The sequence below is a fragment of the Ambystoma mexicanum genome, chromosome 7p (assembly GCF_040938575.1).
Source record: "Ambystoma mexicanum isolate Mex_15411 chromosome 7p, UKY_AmexF1_1, whole genome shotgun sequence".
NCBI classification, from domain to species: Eukaryota; Metazoa; Chordata; class Amphibia; order Caudata; family Ambystomatidae; genus Ambystoma; species Ambystoma mexicanum.
Window position 1 is genome coordinate 722,999,416 of NC_090939.1, and position 15,857 is coordinate 723,015,272.

At 49.0% G+C, this 15,857-nt stretch overlaps 1 protein-coding gene across 1 annotated transcript in view; it reads left to right on the forward strand.

Annotated features, from left to right (window-relative positions):
• Positions 1 to 15,857, forward strand: part of SYAP1 (synapse associated protein 1) — a 1,300,668-nt gene that overhangs the window by 1,069,108 nt on the left and 215,703 nt on the right. Inside the window, exon 8 of the mRNA XM_069636804.1 lies at positions 14,527 to 14,671. Coding sequence (XP_069492905.1) covers positions 14,527 to 14,671 — 145 coding nt within the window. The remainder of the gene's footprint in view (positions 1 to 14,526; positions 14,672 to 15,857) is intronic.

Below are 15,857 nucleotides of genomic sequence, written 5' to 3' on the forward strand. Positions count from 1 at the left end.
GAAGCAGATGGATTTGGATGGAAAAATAATATCTGAGGATAAGATTCTATCACTAGAAATTTTAAAAGAAAAAAACAAGCAATGCAAGTATCAGCATTCTCAAAATGGACTGCGGAAATAAAAAAAAATGCAGTTACAAGAAATCACGGATGAAATGCTGACAAAAAGACCACAACAGGCGAAACGAAAACTAAAAACAAATGACTGGATAAAGACGATAGAACTTCAAACAGGCTATAAACGACATCTTAAAGGCGGAAATGAAGTAAGATCACTCAACGAACTTCCCCAATACTTATAAAAATTTCCAGATACTAAGATCTGTGATCTCTTTCTGCGGTTTCGCCTCAACATTTTACCAACACGAGACTATTTAGCGGTGATCGACAAACAAGCTAATATATCTCCCGCATGTCGATTTTGGAGAAAACAGGAAGAAAGAGAGACCCTCTTTAACCTGATTTTGATTTGCCCAGCATTGAAAGAAAAAAGAGAATTGCACAGAGACTTTTTTTAAGATTTCGCAGAAAAAAATGACGACAGAAGAGAGATGGGCACAATTGTTACAAGGAAAGGACAAATGGCTCATTATCACAGTAATTCAATTTTGGATAGAGATCACAAAAGAGACTTGCATGTGGAAACGTGAAAGAAACTGTCGCATTATCATAATTGATCTAGATAAAATTGTGTGAGAATATAAATGAAAAGTTTGTAAAACCAAACAAAACATTTTAATAAAAAAAAAAAATTGAATGCGTTCTGCGTCTCAAGCAACATGGTAGCCAAGAAGCGCTAAGGAAAGCATTCACCTGACTTCTGGTGAGGGTAAGAACCCTCCATGAGAAGAATTGCTGAAGACGGCTTCCCTGGAATGCCAGAGTACTTCCACCCCAGGAACTAACAAGTGGAGAGGGTCCGTCTCCCGGAACATAGCTGAAACAAGGAACGACTCGAAAACCAGTCTTGTAAAAACAAGAACAGCCTTAGAAAGCAAGGCTCCGGATACAGATGCGGTCAAAGAATAGGCTTTACCGCGAGACAGGAATGAAACAAAGTAGCAACAATCACAAGCGACGAGCGCTTAGAGGAATGGACTTAAACACGTTCAGAGGTCACGTGGCTGATGTCGCGACCAACGTTATCACCTGATCCTAGTTGCTGGGATGATCCTAGGTGCTGAGATACAACGCCGTTTTGCGGGGAGTTTGTTAAAGAGACTCCACCTAGTATAGAATGACCTTGCTGCCGATCTGAACGCATAAGTATTCCTGCTACCATAGGAAACAGGTGAGCGAGGCATGACATAGACTTAAAAAACCAAATAACCACTATAATGGACAAAGGCAAACCTGCCCTCCTACTGCTACTGGATTTATCAGCCGCATTTGACCTTGTGGATCACAAATTACTTACCTCCCACCTCACCAATGCAGCCCACTTCTCCGAACAGGCCACGTCATGGATAACCTCCTTCTTCGAAGGTAGAGCTTATGAAAGTGTTCTCAGACTTGGCCAACGTTGCTCCCACCACCATCCACTGCAGTGTACCCCAGGGCTCATGCACAGTGCCCACCCTATACAACCTGTTCACTAAGCCCCTCATCGATAAATTGTACTGCCTCGGCATAGCCTACACCAACTATGTCTGATACACAAGTCTTCCTTAACCCTCACTGGCTCCTATGACCATGACGCTGCAGCCCTTCTCCAAATATACTCCACCATCCAAGCTTGGGCAGCAGCCAACGGATTATGCCTCAACAGAGACAAAACAGAGATCATTCTCTTAGGTCCCAAAGAAATATTTGACAAATTGAAGCACAAATACAGCAACTTCTCCATTGACAACACCGCCATCCCTGTCTCCACCTCATGTAAGACCTTTGGGGTCCATCTCGACTCCACCCTATCCATGAACAAATGGGTCAGTGCCCTTGCCTCTGCCTCTGCCCATACCACTAAACTCATAAACGCCATCAAACCATTCCTCTCCTACCAAAACTGGCTCTCTATCGCCTGATCCACCATTGGTGCCAAGTTAGATTACTGCAATATGCTCCTTGCAGGCACCTTAGCCAAAAATCTTAACAGACTCCAAATTGTCCAGAATGCGTTCAGAGCCACACTCAGCATCCCTATTTTTTTTTTTTTTTTAAAAACACATCACACAAGCCAGACGAGATGCCCAATGGCTCTCAGTTAAGGAAAGAATCACATTCAAGACTCTTACTCTCACGACTTTGCATAAAAGTATCAAAACCACTCTCCAACTGATTCTCCCTCTTACCCCCTTGCTCCCCCCTGTATGACTGTAACTAAGTACGCATAACCAAACTGACCACCTGTAATTAAGTTTGCTCACTGCTTGTACTCTGTTTAAATGTTATGCTCTCTGTAACCAGATATGTTCACTGTAACGGCGCCACAGTGTCTCAGGGCTGATGTGCGCTATATAAATGCTAACAAATTAATACATAAATAGTGAGAGTCACACAGAGCACTCCAATAATTCCAGTTAGACCAAGAAGTGCAAAAATATACAATGATTTCTCCAGCATGGGGTCTGGCATGGATTCACATGCTCATGAATATTCCCCGTCGTCAGGCCGGGAATCCTCGGTGTAGAAAAAAATCAGTATCAGTTTCGTTTCTGATCTGACTTTCTTAGTAGTAACCAATCACTGGTCTCTGGGTCATACTGCCCCCAGCCAATGACTGCCCTCTCCCTAAGCCCCGCCTCTGGCAGCCATCCTCAGATTTTTACCGCACGTTCAAGTGTTGGGAGTCCTCGTGCTGTAGCTCTCAAGCTTTTGCTGCGTTTTCGCGCTTTTTCAGATTTTTCTAATTTTTCAGTTAAATAGAGCCTCAAGCTCCGTTTCTACATCCGATCAACGGGGATCCGTTTCAGAGATGTCTACGCCCCTCAAGGGTGAAGATTTCGGCGAGTTACGCTTTTGGAGGATTCCAGAAGTTCCAAGGCCTACCCCGGACATGGCCCAGGAGAAAGGAAGCTCGACGCCCGGGAAGCTGTTCAGGACCTGCCCTGGATGCCAGCTTCAGAATGTTTTCAAGGAGGACGAGCATTCGTTATGCCTCTACTGTCTCCACGAGGACAAGACGCACAAGGAGAAGGACTGTGCGTTTTGTGGGAACATGTCAGAGCGGACCATGAAGGATCGCCACCTCCGTCTCGCCAACTGGCTGGAAGGGAAGAGCCCGTCAGGCGAGAAGAAGAAAAAGAAGTCCGAGCGGTCTTCTAAGTCCTGTGAGGGCGCCCCGGCGACGGGGGCCCAACAAAAGGCTAAGCACCGCGAGTCCGCGGGCACCGGGAGCGCCCAACGGTCGGGCTCCTTGGCTGCCAGGCAGGGCGCATCCTCCCCGGCGCCATCAACCATGAGCCAACGCTCTGGCTCGGGTAAGAGGAAGTCCGAGAACCCGGCGAAGCTTCTGGAGAGGCCCCGGTCGATCTCGAAGATTCCGGCAGAGGGGGAGCGAGGCTCGGACCCGCCCCCCAAGGAGAAGGCCCCAGGTGTCCAGAAGGTGACGATGGCCTTAATTCACCCTGCTAAGACCTCGATTGAGGATGTCGCCGCGGCCCTGGCTCAGCCTGTGGAGGCTACACCAGTGGGGGCGCCCTCAGGACCCAGAGTCTCCCTGCCACCGCGGAGGGAGTCGTCTTTCAGGCCCATTGAGAAGACCCCCACGAAGTCCTCGTTGGAAAAGGTGGGGGAGGGGCTGGTGGCCATCATGGATACGGACACGACCTCTGAAGAAGAGCTCATCGAAGTCGTGGAAGAGGCCCAACCCATCGGGAGGGATCCCGACGAGGGCGACGACGAGGGTGACGGTGTCGCCGACAAGGCTCCTCAAGAGCCCTCGCGCCCGTCGTTTCCGGTGCCGCAAGACACCTCGGCAGCCATTTGTCAGCGATTCAGTCCTTATGCTCGGAGATAAGGACAAGGTTGCCCTTTCCCCCCGACAGAGGTACCTGAGCCAGACCCGACGGGGGAACCGGAGCCAGGACCTTCGGAGAGTCCACCGCTTAAGAGGAGGACGACGCATCCTACGCCACCTCTCCCACCTCTGCGGCCTGCTCTGCCTCCCCCCCGGTCTACTACCCACGGGGATGATACAGGCACGGACACCGCTACAACAGGTACAGATGACGACGGAGGCGACGACGGGACGTGTCCCCCGTCGCCCCCTGCTCGGGCATCCCCGCCCGACGAGATTGGATCCTTTCATGCCATGATTTCCAGGGCATCCGAGCTTTTTCAGCTCTGCTCAGAAGAAAAGAAGAAAGAAGGGTTCCTTTACCAACGGCGCGAGGCTAAAAGGAAGACGGTCCTCGCCGTACCGCTTCTTGATGACATCTGGGATGAGGGGCTCGCCCTCCTCAAGAACCCTGCCACGGCGCCAGCAAAGAGGGACCGGTACGAGAAGAAGTACCGGGTCCCCGTCGCTGCCCCCTTGTGCCTTCGGGCACAACCTACCCCGGATTCGGTCGTCTCGGCGGCGGCAAAGAAGAAAGCTGGGGGGAAATCGGCCTCGACATCAACTTCCCCGCCGGACGGCGAGGGCAGGAAGTTGGACACGATGGGACGACGGATCATCTTATCCGCAGCAATGACTATTAAGGCGGCCAACACCCTGGCTATCGTAGCCCGCTACGACAGGGAGTTGTGGTTCAAAATCGCCCCTCTGTTAGACTTCCTCCCGGACGGCAAAAGGGCTGAGGCCCTTGAAATCCTACAGGAGGGGGAGATTGCTTCGGACCACGCCATCACGGTGGCAACAGACACCGCCGACACCGGTTTCCGTCAGTTGGGCAACAGCGTTTGCTTGAGACGAAGAGGATGGCTCAAGGCCACGGATTTCCGCCAGGACGTACAAACCAAGGTTTTGGACATGCCCTTCGACGGGAACAACCTGTTTGGGAAGGCGGTTCATGAGTCCCTTCAGGCCATCAAGACAGACACGAAGACTGCCCGGGCACTGGGAGTGCTCCAACAACGACGGCCGTCCTTTCGGAGCTCCGGAGGCAGACAAGGTGCCTCCAAGGGATCCAGCAGTGGCTCCTCCACTTACCGCCAAGCGGCAAGATCTTCGTCCCAGGAAGCCTACAGGGGACGCAGCAAGTCAGGTGGTGCCCGTCATCGTCAGCAAGGTCAAGGAGGCAAGGCGGCCTCCAAACAAGATTGAACCGACCGTGGGGTCGGGACCCTGCCGAAGCACCCCAGTGGGAGGCCGGCTGACTAGATTCGTCAGCGTGTGGGAGTCCATCCCCACCGACCGTTGGGTGCTGGACGCCCTGGCCCAAGGGCACGCCCTCAAGTTTCAGAAGAAGTGCCCTCGCGTTCCACCCGTGGCCAGGAAGGAAAATCACGTCCCTCAAATACTGTTGGAAGTAAGGGCGATGCTCAAGAAGGGTGCCATCGAGCTCGTCTCAAAGAGGCTTCGGGGCTCGAGTTTACTCAAGGTACTTCCTCGTAAAAAAGAAGACAGGAAGATGGCGCCCCATCTTGGACCTACAACGACTGAGCAAGTACATCAAGGCACAGAAGTTCCGTATGGTCACTCTTCAGCATGTTCTGGGACAGCTGGAGGAGGGCTATTTCCTGTCGTCGTTGGACTTGGAGGATGCCTACTTCCACATCCCCATTCTAAACAGACACCGAAAGTTCCTCAGGTTCGTGGTCCAAGGGCGGCACTACCAGTTCAAGGCCCTCCCGTTCGGATTGAAGTCGTCACCCAGGGTGTTCACCAAGTGCCTCGCACCGGTGGCAGCGCGGCTGCGCCTACAGGGGATCCACGTCTACCCCTACCTGGACGACTGGCTCATCCGGGCAAGGACAAGGGAGCTTGCCGTGGAGCACACTGCGAAGACCGTCCAGCTGCTCACGGACCTGGGATTCTCCATCAACTTTCCAAAATCCCACCTGGTTCCGTCGCAAGTCGCCCTGTTTCTGGGAGCCAAGCTTGACACAGTGCCGCGGCTGGCCTCGCCGTCGGAGGAAAGGACCAGGACCATTCTGGGCAAGGTGCCGCGTCTGCTGGCCACGGACATGGCCAGGGTAAGATCAGTCCCTCCTCGGGATGATGTCCTCCTGCATTTATCTGGTGCGCCTTTGCAGGCTTCGGATGAGACCCTTACAGGAGTTCCTCGACGCCCGCTGGATCCAGTCGACGGGCAGCTTCGTGGACAGGATCCCTCTCAACGCGACGTTCCATCAGGCGATCCGGTGGTGGGGTACCCGCTCCCATCTGTCGGCGGGCACGAACTTTCAGACCCCAGCTCACCAGGTGACGGCAACGACGGACGCCTCCCTGGAAGGTTGGGGAGCGCACTCCGGAGATCTTCACGCGAGAGGCCTTTGGCTCCCGGAGGAGAAGTCTCTCCACATCAACATCTTGGTGCTTCGCGCGGTGTTCTGGGCCCTCAGGTCTTTTCTTCCGTCCCTCAAGGGCAAGGTGGTGAGGCTCTTCACCGACAACACCACCACGATGTTCTACATCCGGAAGCAGGGCGGAACCAGGTCCCCTGCCCTATCCAAGGAAGCCCAAGATCTGTGGCATTGGGCCGTCGCCCAAGGAATGTTTCTGGTGCCTCTTCATCTGGCAGGAATAAAAAACACAATCGCCGACTCACTGAGCAGGGAGCTGCGCTCTTGCCACGAGTGAGAACTACGCCAGGATCAAGTGGATCGACTCTTCCGACGATGGGGCGAACCCCAAATCGATCTCTTCGCGACGGCGACGAATTCCAAGTGCCGGAGGTTCGCCAGCAGGTTCCCCCAGCCGAGGAGCATGGGTGATGCTTTCTCGTTACACTGGGACGGCCTATTTCTTTATGCGTTCCCTCTGCTGCCGTTGCTGCTCCGGCTCATCAACCAGCTCAAGAGGTCCCGGTGCAGGATAATCCTCGTCGCACCAGCGTGGCTGAGACAGATCTGGTTCCCGGACCTTCTGGACTTGTCAATGTCCCCACCAGTCAAGCTGCCGACGGACGCAGACCTTCTCTCCAGAGAAGGAGGCGCCATTCTTCACCACAACCCAGAGTCGCTGAACTTGCAGGCCTGGCTCCTGCAGCACTAGAGTTTGGAGGGTACGACATCCCGGCCAACTGCAGAGAGGTTCTTGCAAAGGCCAGGGCGTCCTCAACTCTCACGTGCTACGGACGTAAATGGAAGAGGTTCTCTGTCTGGTGCCGTGCACAGAAGATTAACCCTCTGCGGATTACGGCCCCTCAAGTACTGCCGTACCTACTGTCGCTGGCCAAAGCTGGACTGGCTCATGCCTCCATCAAAATACATCTGGCTGCAATCTCCCGATATACCAAAACGACGGGACGGGCGTCCTTGTGGTCTCATCGCCTGGTGAAAGAATTCATGAAGGGACTATTCCGATCATTCCTGCCGGTGAAGGCTCCTACCCCGGCGTGGGAGCTTAATGTGGTGCTGACCAAGCTCATGGGGGGCCCCATTCGAGCCTATGCATTCGGCGCCTTTGAAGTTCCTGTCATGGAAGATAGCTTTCCTCGTGGCCATCGCCTCCGCACGACGAGTGGGAGAGATCCAGGCCCTATCTTGCAAGCCTCCATACTTGACTTTTCATGACACGAGGGTGGTGCTGAGGACACACCCATCCTTTATGCCCAAGGTGCCGTCTGACTTCCACCTCAATGAGCCCTTGGTGTTGCCAGTTTTCTTCCCGTCGCCGGCCGAGAGGACTTTGCACTCGCTGGATGTAGCTAGAGCGCTGAAGTTCTACGTGGACCGCACGAAGAGTTTTCGGAAGACGTCACAGCTGTTTGTGAACTTTGGGACTGTGAATCAAGGGAAGGCTCTCTCGAAGACTTCCATTTCCAGATGGCTCTCCGGCTGCATCATGCACTGCCACCGGTTGGCAAACTGACAGCTGCCCGGCCGTCCGAGAGCCCATTGGACCAGAGCGATCGCTGCTACCATGGCGTTCCTGTCTGGTGTGCCCCTGCTGGACATCTGCAGGGCTGCAACGTGGAGGTCGACGCACACCTTCACAAGATTCTACTGCGTCGATCGGGACTCCAGGGAGGAGTCCAGGGTCGGCCAAGCAGTGCTGCGCAACCTGTTCGCCTAAGGTCAGCCTGGTGAGGAGGTAAGAGTTGCTTAATGTTGAGCCTGTTGCCACCTCCCGTGGTTGTGCATGTGTGTACTGCTATGTATTCTCTTATTCATGAGCATGTGAATCCATGCCAGATGCCATGCTGGAGAAGGAACAAGTTACTTACCTATAACTGTTGTTCTCCAGCATGGGTCTGGCATGGATTCACATGCGAACCCTCCCGCCTACCTGCGGCTCTTCACTTGGTCATACTGCCACTTTATGTGCTACCAAATCTGAGGATGGCTGCCAGAGGCGGGGCTTAGGAAGAGGGCAGTCATTGGCTGGGGGCAGTATGACCCAGAGACCAGTGATTGGTTACTACTAAGAAAGGCAGATCAGAAACTAAACTGAAACTGATTTTTTTCTACACCGAGGATTCCCGGCCTGACGACGGGGAATATTCATGAGCATGTGAATCCATGCCAGACCCACACTGGAGAACAACAGTTACAGGTAAGTAACTTGTTCCTTAGTAGGCTTTTAAAATGCACACTAAGCAACAAAACATCCAGGTAATTATTATCGCACAATTTCTATTAAAAACATATACAGCCACAATTGAGGGTTCTGAATAAAACCCCTACACATTACCTTATGGGCAGTTAAGAAAAAGCATATCTAAGACTTTCAATAACTGTGTGCAATAAGTGAGTGAAGAGAGATAAAAAATAGTTGATTTAAAAGCAGTAAGCAGAGGTAAGTAATCAGATTAGCCAGACTAAGGTAAAACACATATGAGCAAACCTAGAATTTGACCCCTAACTCTTAATAAGTCCAGCCCTGAGATGGAATGGGACCTAGTGCCCTAGAGTCACTAGTTCCAAAAGATATACTGTTCAGGTAGGATTAGTATTGGATTGAGCAATGCCAGTGAATGTGATTAAATGTTCCAACGGTTTCGAAAAGCTCAGGTAAGTCTCTCGCAACCACCACACTAGGGGAGGATCCTTCACTTAGACCACCACCGATCTACACCAAGAAACTGATAGGGACAGGATTGTACGCCCATCTAACCCTATGAAGGTCAGGGGGACGGGCACCTTAACTTACCCTCCTTGCTCCAATTTTCCTAGAGACCACTTTAAGGGTTCTGGAATCAGTTGGGGCCATGTACTTCTGTGGTTAGTCTGGTCTAGGGGACACCCAGGGGTCACAGGGGAAGAGGTCGCTTTTGGGCATGGGGTTTAGTTTTGATCAGTCGCAGTACCTTTATTATGTTACTACGGACTATCCAGCTGATCACCCTTGCAACCAAAAGGATGGTGACTTCTATGGAGCAGGCAACCTCAGGAGACCTCCAGGGAGCTAGGAAGATGAGATTCAACTACGACCAGACAGCGACAGGCTATCTTTGGATGGCGAGCAAAGGAGCAGGCCATGCACTAAATCCATTGAGACTAGAAGGTTTAAAATGCAGGAGCAAGAATCTCATAGCACAAGTTCAAAATTCTCCAAGTTCCAAGGATGCACTCTGAACCGCGACTGCTGCAGTGAGGTGGCCCGTGGAAGGGAGCTGGTCAGTCCACCGTGCAGTCCTAGGCCACTTTTGAAGGGCTGGACCGTAAAGAAAGCATTGAGGCTAGTTGGTCCCACTAGTCCAAGCGCTGAAACACTGCAGAGGATTTTCGGAGATGAGTATAGATCTGCACCATTCAGACGGCCAGTAATTGTCCAATCAGGGCCAACTTCTGGTTTCACATCTTCCCGAGTAGCTGAATTTCTGGCACCAGTGATAGATATATATATTCTCTCTCTCTCTCTCTCACTCACTCACTCACTCACTCACTCACTCACTCACTCACTCACTCACTCACTCACTCACTCACTCACTCACTCACTCACTCACTCACTCACTCACTCACTCACTCACGTGCTTGATTGCTCATGTCATTGAGATTGCTGATCTTATCCAGACCAAAAATGTTGACTTCCTGGCTACATGCCGCCGCAGGACCAGCCATTATGTTAGCAACCCCCAACAGCTACACCATCCTAAGGGCAGATAGAGACGAAGCCCGCAGAGGGGGCATAGCCCTTATTATTAAATCTAAGCTATCCATCAGGCTAGTGCCCTCGAACGACACTAAATCATGCTAAAGCTAAACTAGCTATTAACAACTCCCAAACCCTCACTATCCACCTTATCTATAGACCTCCAGGCCCTATTGGAATCTTTGAGGAGGACATCTCCACCATCCTATCGCACAACCTAAAACAATCATCACAAGTCATCCTGCTAGGGGATCTTAACCTAGGCTTCAATGACCAAAATGACCCACAGGCAATTCGAATAGCCAACCTACTCTCTGAACTAGGCTTCTCACAAAAAGTACTTCACCCTACCCACAACAAGGGTAGAATACTCGATTGGGTGGCAGACCACAACTGCAATGCCTCCATCCTATCGATTTCCCCACTAATTTGACAGACCATCTCCTTATAACTTTTGCTCTAGAAACGATCAGACCCACTACCGCCTCAGTCCAGCCTGCACCATCCATCCCAACCAGAAACAAGAAAAACATCACCCCGGACAACCTACTCCTGCTCATCCTCCCCACACTTAATTCACTTCCAGACAACCTGGACCCTGAAACACTAGTGAACGAGTACAACAAAGTCATGTCCTCTGCCTTGGACATAATTGCACCACTCAAAGTGAGACGCAGCAAACCTAAAGCCCACCTCCACTCCTGGTACACCCCCCACCTAAAAACTCTTCGTACCAAAAAAGACAATGCGAGGTCGCATGGAAATTACAACCATCGAAATAAAATAAAAACACCCTGAGAGATATATCTACCCTCTACAAAAAGCAAATACTAGCAGCCAAACGGGAAACCTACAACACTAGAATAGCCCAAGCCAACTCTAGCATGAAAGAACTCTTCATTATCCTAAAGGAAATAGAATCCCCCATCCCAGTGCCTGACAACTGTGTCAAAGATAAAACATGGTGCACCAACATTCAGCAAGCCCTAGCTAATAAAGTAACATCTCTCCAATCTAAAATTGCCACAAAACAACCCTCGCTCAGTCTCGACACTAAGCCCAAAACAGACATCCCCCCCTCCTAAAAATAGCAGCAACTACCCTCGCTTCAAATTCTCAAAAGTATATACTATTGAGACAGAAAAAATCATACTGTCACTCAAACCATCTAATTGCCAGGGGGATCAATGTCCACCTCAACTGATAAAGGACGCAGCTAGAGACCTGGCTCCCTTTATCTCAAAACTCATTAACGCCTCGTTCGCTACAGGGTCCATACCAAGCAACCTAAAAGAATCTTGGGTACTCCCTTTGCTTAAAAAACAGACACTAGACCCTGCCATACCCACGAACTACCGCCCAATCACCACTGTGCCATTCCTTTTAAAAATCATAGATAAAGTGGCGTAGTCACAAATACAGAAACACCTTGAAAACAACAATCTACTAGGAGTACGGCAGTCTGGCTTCCGTCCCCAGCACGGAACCGAAACTGCCCTCTTAGACCTAAAGGCGCAAATTGATGAGCTAAGGGATCAAGGCAAACCAGCCTTACTCCTCCTCCTGGACTTATCAGCCGCATTTGACCTTGTTGACCACAAGGTCCTTTGTAGGCACCTGGATATAGCCGCGCACTTCTCAGAAGAAGCCACAAAATGGATCCAATCCTTCCTCAATAACAGGACAATGACAGTCTTCTCCACGCCAGCGGCAGCAGACTCCATCCCCATTACATGTGGTGTGCCCCAAGGATCCTGTGTTTCGCCTACACTCTACAACATCTTTACTAAGCCCCTTTTCGATAATCTGGACCTTCTTGGTATCACCTACACTAATTATGCAGATGATACCCAGATTCTCCTACCACTTACCGGTGATTACGACAAGGATTTGGCCTTGGTGAACAGAGTGTATCTCATCATCCAGGCATGGATGGCTACACACGGTCTATGCCTGAATGATGACAAAACTGAAATCATCATCCTGGGCACACCCCCCCACCCTCAAAAAAACTTGGCCCCAACTACTCCTCCTTCAATATCGACAACAACCAAATCACTACCGCCCACACGGTCAAAACTCTGGGTTTCTACCTGGACTCCAACCTTTCTTTCAACAAGCAGGTCAATGCGATGGCTTCAGCAACCGCCTACACCTGCAAATTGATAAGAGCAGGCAAACCCTTCCTATCAAACGATAGCTGCATCACACTCGCGAGAGCGCTCGTGTTATCAAAACTGGACTACTGCAATTCGCTCTATATGGGGGCTAACAAGGAAATTATCAAAAGAATTCAAACTCTGCAGAACAACGCGCTTAGAGCAGCACTTTGCATTCCCAGGAGAACCCACATCACCGCACTCAGACGAGCTAACAACTGGCTCTCTACTCAGGAGAAAATCCAACTAAAAGTTGCCTCTTTGGTCCACAAATGCCTTAACAACGCTGCACCACAGTACCTCTCTGCCAGATTCACCAAACTAAAACCAACAAGACTTACTAGATCTGCTAACTCCAATAACCTATCCATACCTAGAGTCAAACTGACTAAAGTCGGTGGCTGCAGCTTTCAGGTGAAAGCAGCTCAACTCTGGAACGCCCTACCATCCACCTTGAAGACTGACCAACCCTACCCCACATTCGACACAACCTTATAACGTGGATCAAAAATGCAGACACACTTTAGATCATCTACTGCCTGGACTTATTCAAGCCTAGGAATTTCTGCTTAGGACCATAAATACATGCTTTTACACTTTACATGCTGTATATTTCCTGTATATTTTGTGTATATTCCTGTATATTTAGTTGTATATTATTCTTGTGGCTCTATTTTCGCTATTTTTGCCTTGTGATCTTGTAACAAAGTTTTGAGCTGTTTTATAAAATGCGCCCGGTTACCCTTGGGTCTGGTGCGCAATATAAGTAATAAAAACAAACAAACAAACTTTGGTTTAAGACGCTATATAACATATAAATAAAATGCAAATACAAAGTAGCAGATTTTCCGGGCAAGTGCATGACCTTATAAGGACTTTGCTGAACTAAGAGGGCAGGAAGAAGGCCAAACTACAATATGGCCAAAGAACAAGCAGAAATCTTGTGATGCAGCCATTTCAGGGAACTTACCAGGTTTAGTAGCAATATGTGGTAAACGCGAATGTGCACACTAAAATGAATGCAAAAATGGTAAAAATGTAACGCTGCCACCAACATGTCTTTAGGCACATATGCAAGTAACCAAAAATCCCATCTGTAAAATGAAGGGGTGATACAAAAGTATCCCGTTTGCACTGCATTGTAAGATACTGTATGCAATATAGAAATACAAGAAGGTAAAAGGGAAACAATTTTGCAGTGCTAAAAGTCTGAAGAGTTGCTCCGTTTCCTCATAACAAATTAGCAGAAGAAAAGTAAAGCTAAAGGTTTCACGTACCTTCAAAAAGTCAGGACAGGATAAAAAAAAGGAGCACAAAGAATGGGGTGCCACAGGAAACTAGGGAGGGAAAATTGCCTAGAGAAAATATTTAACAGCTAAACATTCTGTCCAAAAAACAGATGTGGCTGGGACCAGGCAGTCCCAGCCACCACATACGGCCACACAGAGACTACCACTTTGCCCAGGAAATCAGAGGCTTTCCATATATGGCAATTCCGGACCAGACAGGGCAGGTAGAAGGCCTAAGGATGACATGGCCAAAGGACAGGCGGGAATCACATAGCACAGCTATTTTATAGAGTTTATGGTACTCATTATAACATTAAGCAGTAAAATGCAAACGTGCACGACTAAAAGGTGAAAAAGAAGAGAGAAAAATATCCCCTGCTACCGACCCATGCTGGTCACATTGTACTTGTAATAACAAAGTTACAAATGGAGAGGTTATGAGGATACAAAATATCCCAACAACACTTCGATTGAAGTCGATGTGTGCAACTTTAAAAATACAAGAAAATCACTAAGGGGAGACATAGTCTCCAAGTACTGATGGTCTTGGGGACTGGTCGATTTCCCCATGCAAATTAGCACAAAGCAAGGGAAGTAAAGTAGAAGGCTTTACTTGCCTCCAAAAACTCAGGTCAGCAACCAAAAGAAAGCAAAAAGAAAATTTTTAATAAAACCTACCTTTTACAGAGATATTATACCGATCTGTGAGCTAGGTTTAGAAAGGTGATGCCAATACCTACATTTTCCTGCTAACAGGACCACTAGGAATGTACATCCTTGTTAATTTTGGAACATCACCAGTTGTCAATTACTGTACTACAACTGAATGTTGAATACCCATTTTCATGCAATTGTTACTCATGCACGTCTTGGTCCTCCTTTTTGCATGTGGGGTGTTGATTCAATTGTTTATACTATTTTGCATCCGGATGTTTTAGGACGATGACGAGATTTCGACAAGCCCAGGTGTATCTGAATTTGTGAGTGATGCTTTCGATGCTTGTGACTTAAATCAAGATGATCTGAGGCAGGGTATGGAGCAACTGGTACTTGATCAAAAGAATCAGATCTGCACAACTGAAGGTATGCACAATTTATCTTGCATAATTTTTTTAATGCACGAGTACAGTAAGATATATTCATACAATAAGTTGTCATTTGTGATCTGAAAATCATGCCCAAAATACTGATTGATACAGGTTGAATCACTTTTCATGTTTGTTACGTGTGACTAGTTCCTTGCATTGTAGTTGTATAGTTCACAGATGCAGTCGGGGTATGTTTTGTTTACTTTGGTGATGCTACACCTCACCAAGGAAATGGGATTTGAAAATTCTGAACTATTCAACTTGTATTAGCTTGTTTTAGCATAGTCTTATTTGCCCAATGCAACTATTAGAATATATATATTTCTGAGGCTTGTGGATCTGCTCAGATCACATGCTATGCATAGGCTGACATCTAGTGGTAGCCGCAGAGTATTACACTTTGTTTTCGAAACTCGAAAAGGGACGTCGACGGGGCGTGCCAGTAATACTATCCCTAGTGTGACATCCACTGTAACCATGTCCTTCCCGATTCGAGGTCCCTCAGATTGTTTTTTTTCAACATCGTAGTCGGACGCATTTTGTGGAGTTCCTTCTTAGCTGACGCCATTACTTAGTAAAAGTTTGAAATTCATTTTTCTTCCTGTCCTTTCTACAACTGTATACCGCAAGATCTCTGGCAACGGCTTCAAGGACAAGACCATTTGTCGACGACACCGACTCCTGTCTCAACAAACTTTTGCGTGCAGCCTTTCAAGCCCCAACAGGCCTCAGCCCTGCACAGTAGGGAGAGAGGGGGGATGTTCATATTCCAGTCTCACTTAGAGAATGCATTTTTACCTATACTCCCATTTATTTTGCCTCCTGCCCTGATCATACATAATGAAAAACACTCTTTTTAAATTGTGAACTTCCTGTAACAGGAAGTTTCCCTGCAAGGTTTCACACTGAGTGTGTAACCTTTTGCATCCCTAGGGACCGCACAGAAGAATAGTGCAAGTCTTGCAAACTGTTCAGGCTGAAAACTTTAACTCACCATGGACATCGAGGGAACCTCCAGCGATTGCAGCATAGGTGTCCTAAGTGATGCAGAGGGTGATCGGGATCCAACAGATCCCGGTGTGCGAGCTCCTGACCCCAAAACACAGGCTGGCGGTTCTTCTACGGCTCAAGAACCCACAGTTCACACCACACCAAGCACACCCCCCACGGCCGAAAGGCAA